General features: G+C 47.0%; 1 protein-coding gene across 1 annotated transcript in view; it reads right to left on the bottom strand.

Moving 5' to 3' along the window:
* The window catches only part of CFTR (CF transmembrane conductance regulator), a 227079-nt gene that overhangs the window by 126428 nt on the left and 78651 nt on the right, over positions 1–22000 (bottom strand). The window contains exon 11 of the mRNA XM_075345036.1: positions 18366–18557. Coding sequence (XP_075201151.1) covers positions 18366–18557 — 192 coding nt within the window. The remainder of the gene's footprint in view (positions 1–18365; positions 18558–22000) is intronic.

Genomic DNA, 22000 nt, shown 5'->3' with positions numbered 1-22000 from the left:
GCCGTGTGACGTCGCTGTGACTCCGCACGACCCGCCCCCTTAGGAAGGAGGCGGGTCGCCAGCCAGAGCAACGTCGCAGGGCAGGTAAGTTTGTGTGAAGCTGCCGTAGCGATAATGTTCAATTCGGCAGCTATCACAAGATATCGCATGTGCGATGGGGGCGGGTGCTATCACGCTCGGCATCGCAAGCATCGGCTAGCGATATCGCAGCGTGCAAAGTACCTCTTACAATGGGCTGAATATAAACATAATCACACACAACTCACTAATCTGTAGTTATTATCAAGACAATGTCCACTTTAATTTCTGAAATTCAGCAGTGTATATCACTGCTATATACAGAGAACCCTGATGCCTCCTTCTCACTGGGAACCTTTTTCGCAAAAGACATTTTAGGGAGACATAATTATAATTATTTTTATCTCCAGCCTGCTTAACATCGCACAGTGCTGTATTCAGCTTTTTCAGGCACTCCATACACAATGAGTGAAGTGGAGATCGAGCATAAATATACCTCTACTCCATTTAAAGCGCACCAATCACCAAGATTTTCCTATATAACCTAAAGCCAGTGCTATACTGGCACTATCATGCTTATTCTATACATACCGTATCTTTAGTTGTCAGCTCGGATCTGTAGGTTTTGAAACACAAGCAAGTAAAGATTATAAAATTAACAGTTTTTTGATTGGTAGCAGCTGCCGAGCAACTAATAGCTGGGGAGGGTATTCATAGTGATTCCCACCCCTCTGCCTGTCCACCCTCCCACTATATATTATTTATGCTAACTCCATTAAAGAAGGTTGTGGCCATAAATCATGGTGGCTAAAAGGACCTTTCTGATGTCATACTCAGGTGACAAGAAGTGGCAGGGCCTCAGCCAACAGAAAAATAGTGTTGCTTCCTGGTATCAGCTATGTTGGCTGAGGCCCCGCCTTTTCTGGTCACATGGGTATGACATCAGCACAGGTTCTTTTAGCCACCATGATTTAGCCACAACCATTAGTAGAACACTTCTATAATGGAATTAGCATAAATAAAAGAGGGAGGAGGCATAGGCAGAGGGGTGGGAATCACTATCAAACCCACACCAGCTATCAGCAGCTGCACCTACTGCCAATCAAAAAACTGTTCATTTTACAAACTTTACTTGTCTGTATTTCACAACCTATACATCTGATCTCACCACTAAAAGTATGTATAGAATCAGCATCATAGTGCCAGTATAGCACTGGCGTTAGGTTATATAGGAAAATCCTGGTGATTGGTTGTCATGCTGGATTCTTTCCAGCGAGACTTGTCCTCATTTAATTGGACATTTTTTCCTTTTAGCACCTGAGGGGTTAATGCTTCTTTTGCAAGTCTGCTTAGAGGCATTACCTCAGGTGCTCTAAGTTATTAATTAGGCTGGACCCTTGTGCCGCCCCGGCAGTGGACCGAACCGCTCGGTTTCGGGATAGTGTCCATTCGTGGCTCGAGGATCTCCGGACCCGGGGGCTTAGGGGCCACACTCTAAAGTAAAAAGGGATATTTACAAGGGAGTTGTAGTTCGTGACGCATCCCGTAGTGTGCGGTAATTGGGAGTACCACAGCTGCCGTTGTTGGGAGTACCCGGGGGGGGATGGATTGGGGAAGCAACGTGTTATTACCATCCACGGGTAGGGGTAGGCCCCGGGCCTCTGGATGGGGATGCGGGGACACAGTGCAGGGGGTCACTCATGTACTCACTCAGCCAATAAGCAGACACTGACAACCGAGTAAACCAAGTCTCTAGGTGCCGCTGCCTCTCTTGGGGAGCTCGTCCGGGTCCCGTCCCCTGCAGTGCTGCCTGGTATACTGTGACCTGCCTCCTGGCACAAAGTTGAGATTTTACTGAAGTGGCCCAGTAGTTTGGAATTTGCCGGGCCCCGCTCCCCACTGTGGCTAAGTGTAGGAGCCTGCTCTCAGGGCTCACGCTTGGGATCTTGTGGGCTGTGTATGTGGAAGGCCCTATCCCCCTCGTTGCGCTATTGCCCCGATTCTGGAGCTAGTGGGAACAGTTAATAAAGGCGCCGCTCTCCGCAGGTTAATTACCGGGTTGCCTGAAGCTTCTCCCCGACCTAGGGTCCGTGTACCCCACCGTGCCTTCGGTCCCGGACCGTAGATAGGACCAAACTGCTGACCGTCCCCTTGATAGGTCCAAGGCACCTCGTCACAATCCTCTGCGACTGGGGATCTGACTCCTCTAGGCCCAGACACCGCCTGCAACCTGGACAGCTACTTTTGGTAGGCACCGCTCCCTGCTTCCTCCACCTCTCAACTACTTCACCACTCTACTTCACTGACACTCTCCTGACCCACCCTTCCTGACCCCTAGATGGGCAACCCTATTCCGCTCAAGCCGCCCACTGTTCTGTCTGGTGGGTGTGGTCAGGGTGTTCATAGGATTTGATTTGCTGTTGGAGGCAGCACCACAAGATGGGGACCCAGAACCATGAGGGATTTGAATACTTTACTAAGGTAACAGAGCATGCAGTACCCTGTGACGACCTGATAGTCCAGGGGTGTCACACCCTTAAAAGGTTCCAGCATCCTTCACACAGTGCTGGTTATTTTCTCTCGACAGTTGATAGAGACAGCCTGTGTGTTTTGGTCATTTTAAATCCTAGTTCGTGTAGCCTTCTGCAAACAAAGTAAAGTTTGCAGAAGCGACGTTATTTTGTTGTTTTTCTTTATTTTATTTTTTTGTGCTGTTCCCTGGAGTTGTCCTGTTAAACAGGTAGTTGAACAGGTAGTTGAACAGGTAGGGGGTCTCTAGACCAGTGTCCGTGTAGGAGACAAGGACAGGTCGGTGGGTCACGCCTCATACCTTCAAGTGTACCTGTGGCTTGAGGGCAAGTCAGGGTTGTCTAGTTTACAGGGTCAGAGAAGCCCCTGTCCCTGAGTAGCTCCATTAGTAGGACTCCATTGTGCAGTACTCCGTCACTGAGTCTTTGGAGGCTGCCATGTCGCTTGCCATCCGGATCAACAGGCGCTTCAGGGAGCGTCAGACCTGTTCCCTGCTCCCCATACTCCCTATGGAGGAGGCCCCGCAGGTGGAGGAGGATGAACCCATGCAGTTGGGGGGCATGAGCTCTCGTCGTACTCCACCTGCAGTCCAGCATGGGTCGGGAGGTTGCTTCTCCTGTGGGAGCAGTGGGCATTACATCGGATCATGTCCTGCCATCACCGCCCTGTTACCATCTAGAGAGCCTTGTCCCCCTGGTCATGTGGAAGGTAGCAACCAGGGCGTCTATTTCTCTTCCGTGCTTCCCTCTCTCCTGGTTCATTCCCCACCGAGGCCGAGTAGGGTTGGTAGTATCACTTCTCGGGGTAAGGTCCGACTCCCCGACAGTGCAGTTCCCAGGCTCGTTTTGCCTAGTGTTCCCCTGGTTGGCAAACCACCCCCTCCTGGTCGTGTGGAGGATTGTGTCCAAGGAGTGTGTTTGCCCTCTGTCTTTCCCTCTCTCCCTGCTGCTTCCCCGCAGAGGGGGTAAGCTTCCCACTCCTCAGGTACCTGTCTGCCTGCCTGAGTGTAAGATCCCTATGGTGAGTTTCCCGTGTGTCTTGCTCCTTTGCGTCTCCGGTGGAATCGTCTCCCTCAGGTCCCAGGGAGGAGGGTGGCCTGAGTGTAACTGTTTCCTCTGGTGCTCCTGCACTTCGAGGTAGTGAGTTTATGGGGATGCCTGTGAGTACCGTGTCTGTGGGTTGAATGTGCCGTTGCGGACACTGTGGCCGTACTATTAAATGGACAAGTCCAGACCCGGTTGTGGGTGACTGCGTGTGGCTGCCCGCTAGTGCCATCCAGTGGCGTCGTCAGGATGGGGAGGTTGGCTTGGGGTTTCTGGGTCCGTATTGTGTGGCTGAGGTGTTGTGCCCCTCAACGGTCTGGTTGGAGTTGCCCCCCATACTTGGTTCCCGTGCAGTTTTTCTGGTCTCCCGACTCCGGAGGTGTGTTGTCTCTTCGGGGTCTCTGTTTTCTTCCGGTCCTCTCCAGTCCTCCCCTTCTCAGTCGGGTGATTGTGCGTGACCTTGAGCGTCTGGTGATCGCTCATTATAGGGGGGGTACTGTAACGCTGGTTTCTTTCCAGCGAGACTCGTCCTCATTTAATTGGATGTTTTTTCCTTTTAGCACCTGAGGGGTTAATGCTTCTTTTGCAAGTCTGCTTAGAGGCATTCCCTCAGGTGCTCTAAGTTATTCATTAGGCTGGACCTTTAAAAGGTTCCAGCATCCTTCACACAGTGCTGGTTATTTTCTCTCCACACTTGATAGAGACAGCCTGTGTGTTTTGGTCATTTTATATCCTAGTTCGTGCAGCCTTCTGCAAACAAAGTGGTTTGCAGAAGCGATGTTATTTTGTTGCTTTTCTTTATCTTATTTTTTTGTGCTGTTCCCTGGAGTTGTCCCGTTGAACAGGAAGGGGGTCTCTAGACCAGGGTCCGTGTTGGAGACAAGGACAGGTCGGAGGGTCATGCCTCGCTACCTTCAAGTGCACCCGTGGCTTGAGGTCAAGTCAGGGCTCTCTAGTTTACAGGGTCAGAGAAGCCCCTGTCCCTGGGTAGCGGTCCATACGCGTGACATTGGTGCACTTTAAGACGAAGTTCTGAAGTTCCAGGTTGCTGGACTCCTTAGCCCTGTTTTTGGTATGTACAGGGGTCCCAGTGATCAGTATATTATTTATTATTCTTTGGATAGGGGATTCTCAGAATAACTCTTTAAAGTTATCCTCAAGAATTTCATGTCCAATATTTAGAATGCTAGATGCTAAAATGATCTTGTAATAACTGAACAGCATTCCATTACCTTTTGAGAAAACATCCACAAACTGTTGTAGGAATCATTACATTAAAGCTCAAAATTTGAGATCTTTGACGCATTATATCTCATAGTAAAAAAACATTTTTCTCTTGAAGAATGTAATTTTTATGCCAGGTTTCCTCCCAGGTATGTTCAGAAGATTTACAAAATCAAAACACCCCAAAACAAAGTGGATATCAGTTCATGCTGTTAACCCCTTAAAGGTAACCACGAGCAGTTTTTGGTGCATATTGCTAATCTCTGCCTAACTGTCCCTGTATCTGGTAGCATAGATAAAGGGATCTTTAGAAAAAGTACTTCTAAAGATCTTTTATCGTATGCTAATGAGCGTGGGGACTAGTCCAAACGGCATTATTTCCCTTGCTAGTTGGCCCCATTAGCATGTTAATACGGCCCTGGGCGGGCTAACATACTAATGAATACTCAGCGTCAGAGGATGATCTCACTCACCTTTCTGCTGCCGTCGCCACCCGACGCTGGATTTCGGCCCATGCGCACCACCTCAGTTTGAAGCCGGGATGCGTACACCCGGCTTCATAGTGCGCATGACCGAAACTCCAGGGTCATGTGCACTGAGCCGAAATCCAGCGTCAGGCAGCGATGGCAGCAGAGGTGAGTGAGATCATCCTCTGACGCTGCGCATTCATTAGCATGTTAGCACACCCACAGGGTCGTGCTAAAATGCTAATGGGGCCGACTAGCAAGGGAAGAAACGCCCTTGAAACTAGTCCCTGGCCTCATTAGCATACGATAAAAGACCTTTAGAAATACTTTTTCTATAGATCTCTTTAAGTATGCTACTAGATACAGGGATGGTTAGGCAGGGATTAACAATATGCACCCAGAACTGCTTGTGGTTCTGGGTGTATATTGAACCTGACAGGTTCCCTTTAAAGGAGATGTCCAGTCTAAAATGCAAAGTTTGCAGTCACTCTATTTAATTGTAGACTTTTGAATCCTCACATCGCATGCACTGTGCACTGTCAGAATTTTCCAGTTGTCAGCTTTGGGAATGGTGGCTATGTGACCACAGGGATGTGATATCCATACTCTCAGCCAGAATCTGGCTAAACTGTTTCTGTCCTCATATAATACTGTCTAATTCAGGACTGGGCAAAGTGTGACCTGAAGGCTACATCCACCCTCTGGCCATTCCAGTCCAGCTCATGGACCAAGACAGCTGGAGGGATGAAAACAGTGGACCGTGGGCTGCACCATGCCCTTTGCCACCTAACCACCGCTGCTGCCCACTACCCAATAAAACCACTATCTGCAGCCTCAGGATGCAGAAATGATGACGTTATGTGGCACCCCAGGGTTGCCACAGTAACAACACAAAGGGTTAACTCCCCACACACAACACCAAGACCTCCTGGCCAGAAGGGGGAGACCAAGCTGCTTCCCTGTATATTCTGGTGGGGGGGGGAGGAAATGGTCAGGAGTAGTTTCAGTTTGGAAGTTCAGTGCAGAGCACTGAGGAGACAGGATCTCTGCAGGTTGGAAGCTGGCTTTAGCTCACCTCAGGATCCACTGACCAATTCCAGGCCTAGCTGAGGGTCTGAGGAAAGGAGAAAGAGTACACAGAGAACATTCCTGGGAGGCAGAGCATTGCTGAGTTCATCCCAGTGGAGCACACAGAACGGATGCTGGATCCGAGACTGCAGGTTACATACTGCACAGTTACCACCAGAGAAGTGAAGATTCCAGATCTTTCACCTGTACCACAGACACAAGCAACAAGCGCAGAGTTCAGGAACATACTAGTAAGGACTCGAGTTGCCTGTCAGGTCGGTACCGAGGAGCACAGAGCCAGCTGCATAGTTCACGCAGCAGCAGGGCCACAGACACACAGTGCAGGCAAGGAAGCCAAAACGGCCCGGCTGGGTGGGAGAAACCCTGAACCCCTCACAGACTCCGTGGACAGTACTCTGCTGAATAACATCATCAGTAAAAGACAAAGAAACTGCAAAACCGTGAGTCTGCCTGTTTATTGTGCTCGTGTCCTGCACTCCCCCCTTAGACTAACATACTGCCCCGGGGAAAAGGCTCTACCCGTGGGGAGCCGTCCCATCTCAAGCTGCCTTCCATCACCCCGGAGGTTCTGCAGCAGCGGTGGTCATCTCTGATCACACCGTGATCCCCTTTCCAGAAGCAACCCCTTGGCCCGGTTCTGGGTATCCCCTTAACCCCTGGCGACACAACTTTGGCGTCACGAACAGGATGCGGACTGGACCCGGCTGCAACCCGGGTGACGTGCGCCTGTAAAGACTTATTGCATCGCATAAAAGACTTGCACTGTGAATTGTTGCAACAAAGAACGGACTTTAAACTTTGCAAAGATACCTGGAAAAATCCAAAAACATCATTGGTAAAATTTTCCAGGCGCCATCTTTAATCACGCCATTACCTGCTACGCGCGGGAAAACATCGCGCCTAAACTAAGACTCCGCCCACCGCTTGCAGAGGAGGTGCGCTCGGTGCTGCGACCCGAACGAAAACGCAGAAAAGTGTCCCAGGCTTGCTGTCAAGAAGACTGGTGAAATTAACTAAGGGGGCGCAAAGATGTCGCAGCAGGGAGACGCTGTTGTACCCGGCGGTGCAGCGGCTCCTATCATGCCGTTCCTGATGCCGTACACCCCGGGTGCAGTGTGGCTGCCGCAGTACTCAGGTGAGCCCAACACACTTAATGACTTTATCGGAAAGCTAAAAATCTACTACAGCATGTACCCCCTGACAGAAGCCCAGCGTGTTGGTATGCTTATGGGACAGTTAACTGGCAATGCCCAGCGGGAGGTTACATCCTGGCTGGACGATGCAAAGGACACTGTAGAGCATATAATAGCTGGACTAAAAGCAGCTTTTGAATCCACTGTTGGCAGCCGGGCTAAAATGAGGTTCTTTGGATGCAAGCAAAAACCTAGAGAGAGCGCAAGAGACTTTGCCTTAAACTTACAGGAGGCGCTCAGAGCACTTAAATTAGCAGAACCTGCCTTAGCCCCTGGAGCAGATAAGCTGCTGATAGACCAATTCCTGGATGGACTCTCATCCCCTTCCCACCGGGGACAACTGAGCATGATGGTGATCCAGGATCCAGGACTAACATTTGCCCAGCTAAAGGATAGAGCCATCCGCCTCCAGCAGGTGGAGGAGCCGCAGGATATAGACTCTGTTCAACACCTTACAGTGGCACCCCAGAAGCCAGTAGTGCCGGTGACATCGGCCATGTCAGCGGCTGCTGCTAACCACCTGGAGCCCATCACTAATGAGGCTCTCCATCAAAGGCTTGATGCCCTGACAGACACTGTTGCTTCCATGGCTAGAATCGTCCAGGAGCTGCGTGGATCCAAGTCTGCACCCAAGATTGAGCTGGCGACCAGCAAGGAGGATGTCCCATGGATGAGGCCTAGGAGATACCAAGCGACGAGAGGACGACCCAGCGACCGCTACCAGCCGGATGGACAGCCCATTTGCCGCCGTTGCAAGGAACCAGGTCACTTTGCCCGTGAATGTGCTTTAAATGGGGATCCCCTGGGGAGGCGGGCCGCTCCTCAGGAATGAACTCTCAAGGTCCCTCACCCTGGCACGACAAGTATGTGGGAGGACGTCCAGTCATCCCCATCGTGCTGGATGGCATTCCGCTCAACGCCTTGCTGGACACTGGTTCCCAAATATCATCAATTCCGCATGTCCTTTATAAGAGGTACTGGGCTGATTCAGACGTTAGCAGTGGTCCATCTAATGTTGCATTGAATATATGGGCTAGCAATGGTGAATTAGTACCACAGGTTGGTTTCAGAGAAATGACCATTAAGATTGGGAGAGTAGAATTGCAGAATCAGGGTATTATCATTGTTGATGTTGACCGACGAGAACGTGAACCAACTATGCTGCTAGGAATGAATGTAATTGAAAATTGTTTTGCAGAGGTAATTACTGTCTTGCAGCAGATCGTCGAGACTGCCAAACCTGGGCAACAGAGACTCCTGCAGAAGGAAATTAAAGCCTTGATGCTGAAGCAGCAGGTAGAAATGTCAGGAGGTGAAATTGGCAGTGCAAGGGTAAGTGACCCAATACCTATTGTAATTCCTCCCAAAACAGAAATGCTGGTCTGGTGTAGAGCTGCAATAGGCATCAGAGGGCGAGACTATCAGGCCCTGGTAGAACCCGTGTACTCAGATAGTAGGCCCACTGTACTGACGGCCAGAGGAATAGTTGAGGTACACAGGGGGAGAGTGCCAATACGCCTTCTAAATTGTGGGGAAGATGAGGTCACCCTACCTAAGTATGCTACCATGGCTAAGCTATATACAATTGATAACAACGCCATCACCACCGTTGAGCCCTTGAAGCCGTCAAATCAGGTGGAGGACAATGGCTCAGAGGGAAAGCTGGAGGATTGGTGCCAAAAGCTACATGTAGGTACCGATTCTACACCCTCCCATCAAAAGCATGGAGTATACAGGGTAGTGAAAGAATATGAACAAATATTCAGCAAACACCCATTAGACTTTGGGCAGATCAAAGGGGTAGAGCACACTATACCCACTGGTAACCATCCACCCATAAAGGAGAGGTATAGACCAGTACCACCGGCTCACTACCAATGCGCCAAAGACATGCTCAAAGAAATGAAAGGAGCAGGGGTAATAAGAGACAGTTGTAGCCCCTGGGCAGCCCCACTAGTGCTAGTTAAGAAAAAAGATGGGACCATGAGGATGTGCGTAGACTACAGACAGATCAACCGCATTACACACAAGGATGCATACCCATTACCTAGGATAGAAGAGTCATTGGCTGCATTAAAATCCGCTACTTACTTTTCCACCCTAGATCTGACTAGTGGGTATTGGCAAGTTCCTGTGGCAGAGGCTGATAAGGAGAAGACAGCGTTCACCACGCCGATGGGCCTCTGTGAGTTCAATTGTATGCCGTTTGGACTCTGCAACGCACCTGGAACCTTCCAGCGACTGATGGAGTGCTGCCTAGGACATAAGAACTTTGAAACTGTCCTCCTGTACCTGGATGACGTCATAGTCTACTCCAAGACCTATGAACAGCATCTACAAGACCTGGCAGAAGTGTTTGAAGCCTTATCCGGATACGGCATGAAAATCAAGCCATCCAAGTGTCACCTTCTAAAGCCAAGGGTACAGTACCTGGGACATGTCGTGAGCTCAGAAGGGGTAGCACCAGATCCTGAAAAAGTTACCGTGATCAGAGATTGGCCGAGACCCACCAGCGTGAAAGAGGTGAGGCAATTCCTGGGACTGGTGGGCTACTATAGAAGATTTATAAAAGGGTTCACGAAGCTAGCAGCTCCCCTTCAAGACATCCTGGTAGGACAGTCAAAGAAGTCTGCAGCCCGAAATCCTCCTTTCCAGTGGAGTGATGAGAGAGAAGAGTCCTTTAAGAAGTTGAAGTGGGCACTGACAGGAGAAGAGATCCTGGCATATCCAGATTACCATCAACCCTTCATTTTGTACACGGATGCCAGCAACGTAGGACTGGGAGCAGTATTGTCTCAAAAGCAGGAAGGCAAGGAGAAAGTTATTGCCTTTGCAAGCAGGAAGCTCCGGCCTACAGAAAGAAACCCAGAGAATTACAGCTCCTTCAAGTTAGAACTACTGGCAGTAGTTTGGGCTGTAACAGAGCGTTTCAAACACTACCTGGCAGCTGCAGAATTTACCATATTTACTGACAACAATCCGTTGACCCACCTGGATTCTGCAAAACTAGGTGCGCTGGAACAGCGATGGATAGCCCGACTGTCAAACTACAACTTTGTCATCAAGTACAGGGCAGGCCACAAGAATGGGAATGCAGATGCCTTATCCCGGATGCCACGCTCGGGGGACGTGGAAGAGGAACCGGAGGGACTGGAAGAAATTGAGCTGCCGGCCTTTCACCATCCTAAGGTGGGACAGTATCAACCAAGTGTCTACCAAAAACAACAGCAGGCAACTCTCAACCCATTAGCACACCACGGATGGGCTGAAACACAAGACAGTGATCCAGCTGTGAAGCTAGTGAAAGAACTGCTTACACAACAAGGTGCATACCCTAATCAGAATGCCCCAGCTGAGACACAACATCTCTGGAAAGAGAGAGGTAAATTGTTCCTGTACCAAGGGAAGCTCTGTAGAAGGCACACCAATCCAAAAACACATGAGTTGGTCTGGCAGATCATCGTGCCCAAGAGAGACGTCAAGATGGTTCTGGAAGCTTACCACGACGGTGCTGGTCATTTTGGTTGGAAAAAGTTGGAAGTGCTCTTAAGAGAAAGATTCTACTGGGTTGGCATGAGAAAATCAATTGAAGATTGGTGTAGAAAATGCGGACCGTGCAACCTCAGAAGAAAGGATCAACAGAACCAGAGAGCTCCACTCCAGTCCATAGTAACAAAGCAACCACTCGAGCTAGTCGCATTAGACCACGTCAAGTTGTCACCAAGCCGGTCCGGCTATGTCTATGCCTTAACCATCGTGGACCATTACTCACGCTTCTTAGTGGTGGTACCCGTGAAAGACCTTACAGCTAGAACAGCAGCTAAAGCATTCCAGACGTACTTTTGCAGACCCCATGGTTACCCAGAACAAGTCCTTGCAGATCAAGGTCCAGCTTTCGAATCACAGATCTTCCAAGAATTCTGCAACATGTATGGCTGTAAAAAGATCCGCACAACAGCATACCATCCCCAAACAAATGGCTTATGTGAGAAGATGAACCATATTGTGATTGACCTGTTGAAGACCTTACCAGAGTCAGAAAGAAATCAATGGCCAGAGAAATTGCCAGACTTGGTGGACTTGTACAATCATGTCCCGGTGAGTTCTACAAACTGCACCCCCGCTTACCTCATGCGTGCAAGGCCCGGTAAACTGCCAATTGATCTAGATATGGGAATTCTGAAGCCAGATGCGGAAGTTCAAGAATCCAATTGGGATACCCTACGTCAGCAGCAGTATCGCCAAGTACAAGAGTGCGTAGAGAAAAGTCTCCAACAAGCTAGGGGAAGACAGGAGAGAACCTTCAACCAGCATGCTCTAGCAACCCCATTGCAACCTGGTGACCAAGTTCTCAAGAGGAAACGGCGCACAAACAAATTGGATAATCAGTGGGAAACCACCCCATATACAGTCTTACCATCCAGTATGGATAATCCCAAAGTGTGTCTCATCAGTAAGGATGAAGGAAGGACATCAGCTGTCGTGTCAAGAGATCAACTCAAACCGTGTCCTGAAACCCTGAAGACACCAGAAGTCACCTTACCCATACAGGTACAACCTGTCAAGAAGGAAGAAGATGTATTCCATACAGTCTTAGGAGATTTCCCAAAAACATGGCCAAATTACTATGGAGCAGTAGTAGTCCCAATGATCGCCTTCCCTCAAGTGGTGGAACCACAATCAGAACCCATACCACAAGAAGTCTCAAGACAAGAAGAACTGGAAGTTGAAACCGTAGAGGAAGAACAGATTCCTGGTCCCAGTGAGCTTGCCAGTCCTACAGTCAGCCCCCCATCCTCACAAGTACCAGAAACACCAAATAGGTACACTTCCACTCACACCATTATGCTAAGTACACCCAGTACACCAGCAGTACGCAGGTCACAGCGTAGTACTCAGGGTCAGATACCAGAAAGATATAAAGACTAATGTGAAATTGCATATAAAATGTACATATGTTATAATGTTTATATGAAAAACCGTAACAGTTTAGTGTACAGAAAAGGTGAGAGAAGAGTGGTGTAAGGTGGCAGCACGGAGAGTTACAACTTGATCACATTGTTGGTGGCCCGAGGGCCGTGAGGTCTATTGCACTTACGACCAGAGTAGAGACACCTTTAAGAAGTGTTTGTTGATTGAAATGTTTATTTAATTGCAACGTTAAGACCAAAAGCCCAGTACCTACAGAGACTATACTGTATGAACACTTATATATTTTTGAACATTTTGGACTCTTTTTGAGCTTTAAGGTTTTTGTATTTTTTCCTTTTGAGACTCTGTATTTATATATACACTTGTTGTTCATAACTTGTTTGTTTCTTTCACAGTCCCGGAGTACTGTTCTTCACTAAGGGGGAATGTGGCACCCCAGGGTTGCCACAGTAACAACACAAAGGGTTAACTCCCCACACACAACACCAAGACCTCCTGGCCAGAAGGGGGAGACCAAGCTGCTTCCCTGTATATTCTGGTGGGGGGGAGGAAATGGTCAGGAGTAGTTTCAGTTTGGAAGTTCAGTGCAGAGCACTGAGGAGACAGGATCTCTGCAGGTTGGAAGCTGGCTTTAGCTCACCTCAGGATCCACTGACCAATTCCAGGCCTAGCTGAGGGTCTGAGGAAAGGAGAAAGAGTACACAGAGAACATTCCTGGGAGGCAGAGCATTGCTGAGTTCATCCCAGTGGAGCACACAGAACGGATGCTGGATCCGAGACTGCAGGTTACATACTGCACAGTTACCACCAGAGAAGTGAAGATTCCAGATCTTTCACCTGTACCACAGACACAAGCAACAAGCGCAGAGTTCAGGAACATACTAGTAAGGACTCGAGTTGCCTGTCAGGTCGGTACCGAGGAGCACAGAGCCAGCTGCATAGTTCACGCAGCAGCAGGGCCACAGACACACAGTGCAGGCAAGGAAGCCAAAACGGCCCGGCTGGGTGGGAGAAACCCTGAACCCCTCACAGACTCCGTGGACAGTACTCTGCTGAATAACATCATCAGTAAAAGACAAAGAAACTGCAAAACCGTGAGTCTGCCTGTTTATTGTGCTCGTGTCCTGCACTCCCCCCATAGACTAACATACTGCCCCGGGGAAAAGGCTCTACCCGTGGGGAGCCGTCCCATCTCAAGCTGCCTTCCATCACCCCGGAGGTTCTGCAGCAGCGGTGGTCATCTCTGATCACATTCCACGGGTGGCGTCACGAACATAACCCCCCTTTTTATTGTGGAACCAGGGAGCACGGACCGGGCCACGACACCGTGATCCCCTTTCCAGAAGCAACCCCTTGGCCCGGTTCTGGGTATCCCCTTAACCCCTGGCGACACAGTTACACCTGCGCATCTGCTGTACGGAGAATTAGTCCACAGGAGACACTGGAGAAATGGGAGCGAGGTTTTTCATTTGTATATGGGCTCATAATATACATAGGAGACTATGTGGGGCTCAAAAGGTATCATAGAGGCTAGGATGAGCCCATAAAGTATGTAAGGGGCTATAAGTGGCTCATAAAGTATATAGGAGGCTATAATGGGTCTCAAAAAGTATAAAGGACTCGGAGGTTATGTGTAACTCATAATGTATATAGGAAGCTATGGGTCTTCTAATGTACATCGGAGGCTATGTGAAGGCTCATGCTGTATTTAGGAAGCTACATAGTGTGCATAATGTATATGAACACCACATAGCCTCTTATAATGCATATAGAAGGCTATGTGAGGGCTCATGCTATATTTAAGAGGCTATGTGGGGCTCATAATGTATAAAGAATAGCATGTGAGGGCTCATGTTGTATTTAGTAGGCTAAGTGGTTAACGCTGTATATACAGTATATATATAGAGGCTGTGTGTGGGCTCATACTGTACATAGAGAGGCTCTGGGGGGCTCATACTGTATATAGGGGCTGTGTGGGGGCTCAAACTGTGTGTGGAGGTCTGTATCGCGGCTTAAACTGTATAAAGGGGCTATGTGGGGGCTCATAGGCTATATAGGGTATGTCAGCATACATAATTCTGTTCAATATTAAGTAATACAATTAATATTAATTATAATGATTATTTTATAATAATATCAGTCTATTGATTCTGCCCTCCACTCCGCTCATGGTCTCTCATGTTGCCCCTTGGGAAAATTAATTGTCCACCCCTGATTTAGATGGATTCTAGCCAGGAGTATGCATATCGCGTTCCTGGCGCTGACACCGGACAATTCTCACTGAGTGCAATGAGAGGATTCACAAGTCTGCAGTCAGATAGACGGACACATAGACTGACTGCAGACTTGTTGTTTTAGACCAGACAACCCTTTTAAGCCAACAATGAAATCTCAAGTACAAAATATCAGTGGGCTAACAAATTCTCCTAGTCCTATCAAATTCTCACTTCCATGACTATTATTCAGTTTTCTTTTCTAACCTTTTACCTACCGTATTTTCCAGTGTATAAGACGACCCCCAACTTTTCCAGTTAAAATATAGAGTTTGGGATATACCTTATATACTTGAGTATAAGCCGAGGCCCCTATTTTATCACAAAAAATGGGAAACCTTATTGACTTGAGTATAAGCCTAGGGTAGAAAATGCTGCCGCTACTGGAAAATGTCAAAAATAAAAATAGAACCCAGTAAAATGTAATGTGCCCCAGTTGAATGCTTTATGGCGGTGGTGCCGCAGCAGTTCCGTGCACCGGACGTGATCATCAAGGGGTGCTTCTTGCGGACCGCAGGCACATAGACCCCTCCATGATCGCGTCCAAAGCACAGGGCTTACGCTGCTGTCAGCGCTTTACTGCAGTTGAATGCTTTGCATCACAGTCGTAAAGCATTCAACTGCAGTAAAGCCATGATGGCAGCCTGCAACGGCGGCTCCGTGCACTGGACGCTATCACCAAGAGGTCTAAGTGCCTGTGGTCTGCAAGAAGCAGCTGAAGACACAGTGGGAACGGAGGACAGGTGAGAATATTTTTTTGTGGGAACCTCACTGCGAGATTGGAGACAAGGAGGGCTTATAAATTACCTAATTATACACTGTATAAGACGTCACTCGGCGTATAAGATGACCCCGACTTTTGAGAAGATTTTCAGGGGTTAAAAAGTTGTCTTATATGCCAGGAAATAAGGTAGATACTCCAGCTAATGAGTCCACCACCCCTCGTAGCCCACCATCGTTACACCTCTGGCTTAAAAATCAATATACATATTTTTGGCTATCTCCTCTCAAATTGTCAAATTAGGGGTGAAAATATATTTTCCTGGCATGATAAAAAAGTGACATCTAACTTAACAGCTCAATTGTGCAACATGTTTCAGTTAAAAGACTCATTTATGAGTACATCACATGATTTACTTAATTTAATTATTGTTTTGTGTACATACAATAGATGAGATGGAAAGGTAATAACTAAACAGGACCGTTCACACCAATACACACACAGCCTTAAGACAGCCAAGTCCATTGCTTTCCTTTTGTACCTCTTCTTAATGTCTTCTACCACAAAGTTAACAATATAGTTACAAAAACCTCTGATTATGTGTTGTTTCTTTTCAACATGTTCTTGACATTCATCAATATTGTAACTGACATTTTCTCAAAAATGAGTCATCTTATATGGACAATACTTCAAACATCATCTAACTTTTAAAAAGGTTTTCCAAGATTTTTCCAAAGTGTGCTAGAGAAGGAAATGTTACCAAATAAAGAAATAGTCATTACTTACCCCCAAAATAACTTGTCGCTCAAGTGCTACAGCCAACACTCCGCTGGTTCACATATCCTACATTGATGGCACCACTCTTTCAGGTGAATACTCCAGCCTCACTGAAGAGGAGGTGAAGTAGTGGTAACAACAATTTGTTAAAATGTCATCACTTCAACTCCAGCAGGGACCACCCAAATGATGTGAAGCCTCTTTTTTTTTTCCTTTTATAAAATCCCTTATGCTATTACAACTTTTGAAAAATCCCACAAACTATGGCAGTTTATGTAGTTACACTGTTGCCTTGCACTGCTGGGAAGGGCAATTTCTGCATGGAGTTTCTATATTCTCCCCATGTGTGTGTGTCGCCCGGGGACCAGGGGGGTACTCAGATCCGAGGTCACTTCTGTGGGTATCACGGTGGCGTGACCCGGTCTGTGATCCCAGGCTCCACAGTAAAAGGGGATTTGGTAAGGGAGATTGTCCGTGACGCCACCCACGGTTGTGGTGAGATTGAGACACCACCGCTGCTCTGGACGGGGATCCCGGGAGTGATGGTATGGAGCAGCTAGATGTTAGTTCTCCCCTCCGTGGGTAGGGGGTTGGTTGTCCCGGGGCCCGGTGAGGTAGGTGGATGGGTAGCAGGCGGGTTACGGGGCCTGGTGAGGTGCAGGGTCGCGGGGGCAGCGCGGTGCCGCACGGCACGTTGGTACTCACTCAGCCGGTAATGATGATGACACAGTTCTCAGGAAAACACACGGCTGGATGGACGGGTCCCACAGACGGCTGCGGTTGTTGTTTCTCCCCTGACCCAGTTTGGTGGTGTAAGTCCTTTCTTTCGCCTCCGTGCATGCTCCTACTGCGCTCCGGCTTCCAGCTGGCTCCCCACTCAGTACCGGTGGGCCACCGCCCAGCCCCGGCTACCTATGGTTCCACCAAGCTGTCTCCCCGGCTCTCGCAGACGGTCACTACCATCTGCCTCACTCTCTACACGAGGGCCCTAGGCTCCAACCTAGGCCCCAGTCTACGTCTGCCTCTCTGCAGACCTCCTCTCTCTTCCTCTCCTAGGACTTGACTGGGCTTGCTTCGTGCCTCAGGCCAGCTAACTCCTGGGTGGGCATCTCCATCTCCTGACTCCGCCCACCTGGTGTGTCTGTCTCAGCCCGAGGCAGAAAGCAGGTCACTTTGGGGATGTCTGCTGTGAACTGCTGGGGGTGGGTGTGTGTTGTTATCTGTGGCCCCTGGCTTGTCCAGGGCGCCACATGTGCATTTGTAGACTCCAAAGGAAAATAACATTAATAGTATAGATTTTTCTTAAAGGGGTTGTTCACTACCTGGACAATCAATTCTCATTCCCCATGTTTGTCACCATTAAAATAAAAAAGCTTATTGTCACCTCTGCTGCCTGCGCGATTCCAGTGGTGTTGGCATTCGTGTTCCTGAGCCTCATATGAGGTTGTTATATCACCCGAACACCACACCCAATCACTGCCAGCTTTACTATCACCGCCTTCAGAAGTATGAATAATTAACAGGAAGTGAGTGGCCAGCCACAGATCTCATTTCCTGTTAATTAATTATTCATCTGACAGCAGTGACAGTGAAGCTGGCAATGACCGGATGTGGTGCTCAGGTGATATAACAAATTCACATGAGCCCTGGCAATGCGAGTGCCAACACCTCTAGAACCGCTCCAGCACGGGAGAAGAGTGGCCACTTTTTTATTTTAATGGAGGAAAACATGAGGAATGAGCAGGAGTTGTCCAAGTAGTGCTCAAGCCCTTTCATTTACATTGTGAGACCAATGTGAGTTTCTACACACTAATTGAATTTAAAATACTGTTGATGTACACCTCCTTGGCAATCAATATTTTGAAATTTAATGTATCAAACATCCTCTAAAAGGGTTGTCTAGTCATATGATATAGATTACCTATTTTTAGAATAGGCCATCAGTATCAGATCGGTAGGGATCCAACACCCAGCACCCACACCGATCATCTGGTAAGAGCCTACCTGAAGATAGGCCATCCACGCCATATGACAATCTTTTTACCCATTTGTATGAACCGTTTTATAATTATGTAAGTCAATGAAAATATAATGTATACCTCTTCCAATTGGCAGGCTTTTATGACACTTAGATATCTGTACTGGTCATACGAGACACCAAACACAATGTTCTCCTTGATAGTTCCAGGCATGATCCAGGACACTTGAGGAGAAAATGATATCCTTCCGCTGTGTTTAATTTTCCCTGCTGATGGCTCCAATTCTCCCATGATCATCATTAAAAGGGATGTCTGAAAGAAAATGAAAAATACATCAAGTCTTGTGCAACTTATTGTGATATAAGCTAAGTAGACAGTAATAATCTGTCATAACTAATAACATTTTTAGCACAAATATAGAAATACACAACCTAGACCCTTGTGACATCAGGACATAATTACTCCCTGTTACAACTCTGTATCCGAAAAACTGAACTCCCCCACTATACATACAGTATATACCGAGAAATGAATCAGCATAGAATGTAAATTACACGGTAAGAGGTGGAGCTTTACTTTACATTTAGAGGGGACCTAACATCTGATTCTTGATGCCATGAATTAGAGGCCTACTCTGTTATTGCAGCCCATTAACCTTTACTTGTAGAAAAAATATTACTGAGCTAGAGACAATCTTGGCCGTCTAGTCCGAGGAGGTCCAGTCCGAGGAAGGTCCTCAGAGGCTTGTTCCCAACCCAATCCCTTTGACTGAAAAGTCTCTCCCTATACAAACAGACCTGTCCGTTAAGAGAGTTGGGCCAGCCAGCTTTTCCAAGTAGGTTTTTTCTAAAATGGCACATTTCCTACTATATTGCTGCAATATTTCAGCTATTTTCCAGGCATACCACGTGAAGCGTGACCCTGATGACAAGTTGCCTTTAAAACCGTAGCAGTTAAGATACTATACCTCTATGTGTCTATAAAATGATCTAACATAGAGGACCATGAGAAATACTATGAAGCATTTCAAGTGTTTGCTTGCCTGTCCCTGTCTCTACACTTCAGGCGTCTGTCTCCCTCGGAAGAATAGCCTTTCTTAAAGCCTATTCATTCTTTTAGCAAACAATTTATTGATATAGTAAAATGCTGCCAACCTTAAATCATTATTTACAAAGGACTTGACAACGTATACATATATCTTGGTGTTTGTGAGTGAATATATTGCAATATTATTTTAGTGTCAGAATGTAGGAATTCTGATTAAACTCTGGAGTTCTGACAAGGTTATATCGGCACAAGTTAGATAAGCGGATGTATCAGTATGCTGTGAAATATTTCAAAAATATTAGAAGATTATTCTGAGACATAGTAACTCTGGAAAAATGTACTAAACAAGCCATCTATGCATCGACTACTCTAAAAGTGGAATACACTGCTCTAGTGAAATGGCAATTTAAAGGGAACCAGTCAAATGAATAGGAAAATAATGCCAGTAAGAAAAAACTTGGCAAAATCGCAAGTATATTACACGCCATACTCTGAATTTTGATGCAGAAATATCTACTACAAAATACTCAAGGTGTCCACATACCCATAAAGTTGTAGGTACGGGTTCCTCCCACTTTCAGCCATAAAACAAAATGAAGGTCAGTGTTTTACACTACAAACTGTCTGCTGTTCCACTACTTTAACATTGATGGCTTATCTTTTGGATAGCTATGGGGAGATAAGGTATATATATACTTACACGGTAAGTTTTTTAACTACATGAGAGGACACACACAAGCTAGGGACCCCAACGTAGAGAAATACTTTGGCGTAGTGTTGGGGCTCTATTGCATTGATCAATTCAGTAGCTAAATTTCTCTTGATTCATATGTTCATGGCAGTAATGCAGATTCCATTTTTCACATTTTCACTCTTCATATAGCTATTGGATTTTTCAAGTCAGTATTCACACAGCAGTTTCTGCTATTCCATGTATTCCCCTTACATAGTCACTGGTGTGCATACCTTATCTCCCCATAGTGATTTTTTTAGGTTTTTTGCACCCAGTTCAGACTTAGAATGGTGTTCCGAACGTTATTCGTTATTGTTATCTTTTGGATAGGTCATCAATGTCTGATTGGCTACGGCTCAACACCCTGTACCCCCACCGATCAGCTATTCTCGGGGCCAACTGCAGTAGCAGGCAGCTGGAAAAACTCAGTTCCGGAGCTGCTCCATCTTCTAATAGCAGCCATGGGCGAGTACTGCACGTGCAGTACCCGGCCGCTATCTGAAGACGGAGCAACTCTGGTACTGAGCATTTCTGGCTGCCTGCTGCCGCTACCGGGTCCGACAACAGCTGATCGGTGGGCGTGCGGGGTGTTGGACTATGGACAATCAGTCATTTATAACCTATCCTAAAGTTGGGCCATTATTGTAAAAGTAGTGGATAATCCCTTTAAGGAATTGCCTTAAAAATGCATCCACTTTTCTGGAACTGTAGTACGCTGCTTTAAAAAACGTAACGAAAATTTGCAGCATTAAAAACTCATTGTGGGAATTTAGCTTTACTGAAAAGATTGCTATGGTCTGTTATCATATATAATTCACATACTGTACTAGTTCTAAGTCCCAAATTAGCATCCACTTCTTATAATCTTTATTACGTGAAATAATTATTTTATCAAAATATTAATTCAACAAATATTATTTCTGTTGGCTTATTAAATGCAACAAACCATTATAAAAGTGGTAAAATGGTCATACTGAGACATACACAATACTGTGGGAGAAAGTCGCCGCACTGTCCTTGTCAGTGGTTTATAGCAAGGGCTGTGACAAATGACTCTACATATCACCTTGTAAAATCATATTCCCAGATGTCACATCAGCAGATAATCGGAGGATTGACTGCAGCTCACATGCTGAAAGCCGCTATAATTCTTTAGTTAATTAGTAGACAGCAACCTTGATCAAAACTATGAGTTGAGAAATGCTGGGGAGGTGTTACATGTATCAGCTTAGTGCCAGGCTTATCACCGGTTTCCTTTCTGAGGTCAGCAACAAGCCAAAGGTTTAGGTGTAATTGTAAACCATAAATCAATTCCTAAAAAAATATAGCAAAATTCTAGATGTCATAAACGAACGTAACATATTACGTGTATACACAAATTAGTCCTGACACTTATGTGAAATGTCTTCTAGTAAAATGTTAGTAATCAGATGGTTACTTCAAGAGAACTGATTACAACAGGTCGTTACCTTTAACAATCACTTGTTGGAAGTCAGTGATATGGATAAAACTCGCAGTGCCTTAAAGGAACCCTCCCATGAAGCTTTTCTGTTCAATAAATCTACGTATATGAGCATGCTGTATAGTGTGTGTGTGTGTGTGTGTGTGTGTGTGTATTTGTGATGCCCTGGCAAAACCAGGTTGTCACAGAGCCTGCACAAATCCACCAAAATGCAGACCATTCTCCTCTTTGGCACCAACACAGTCCCCACAAAGGGATACACCAGCCAATCAGGCCCTAGTCACCCCCCCAGGACAATGGGAGGGATTGAGGAGAACAGCTCAGGAAGTGACAGAGAAGAGTGTTGGAGAGATTGAGCTGTAGTCAGTGGAGAGCTGACAGGAGGGAGTTGGAGCTCCTTGGAGAGACTAGTAGTCGGGGTTGGAGCCCCGGACCACCGGACAGCTGAACTAGCGATGCTGACTAGGTGGCAGTGAGGGCAACAGGCGACGGAGATCCGGTCGTGGGGAACCT

This window comes from Anomaloglossus baeobatrachus, chromosome 4 (assembly GCF_048569485.1).
Source record: "Anomaloglossus baeobatrachus isolate aAnoBae1 chromosome 4, aAnoBae1.hap1, whole genome shotgun sequence".
In the NCBI taxonomy this organism is placed as follows: Eukaryota; Metazoa; Chordata; class Amphibia; order Anura; family Aromobatidae; genus Anomaloglossus; species Anomaloglossus baeobatrachus.
Note: the sequence above shows the minus strand (reverse complement) of the source record. Positions and strands in the feature narration are given on the sequence as shown.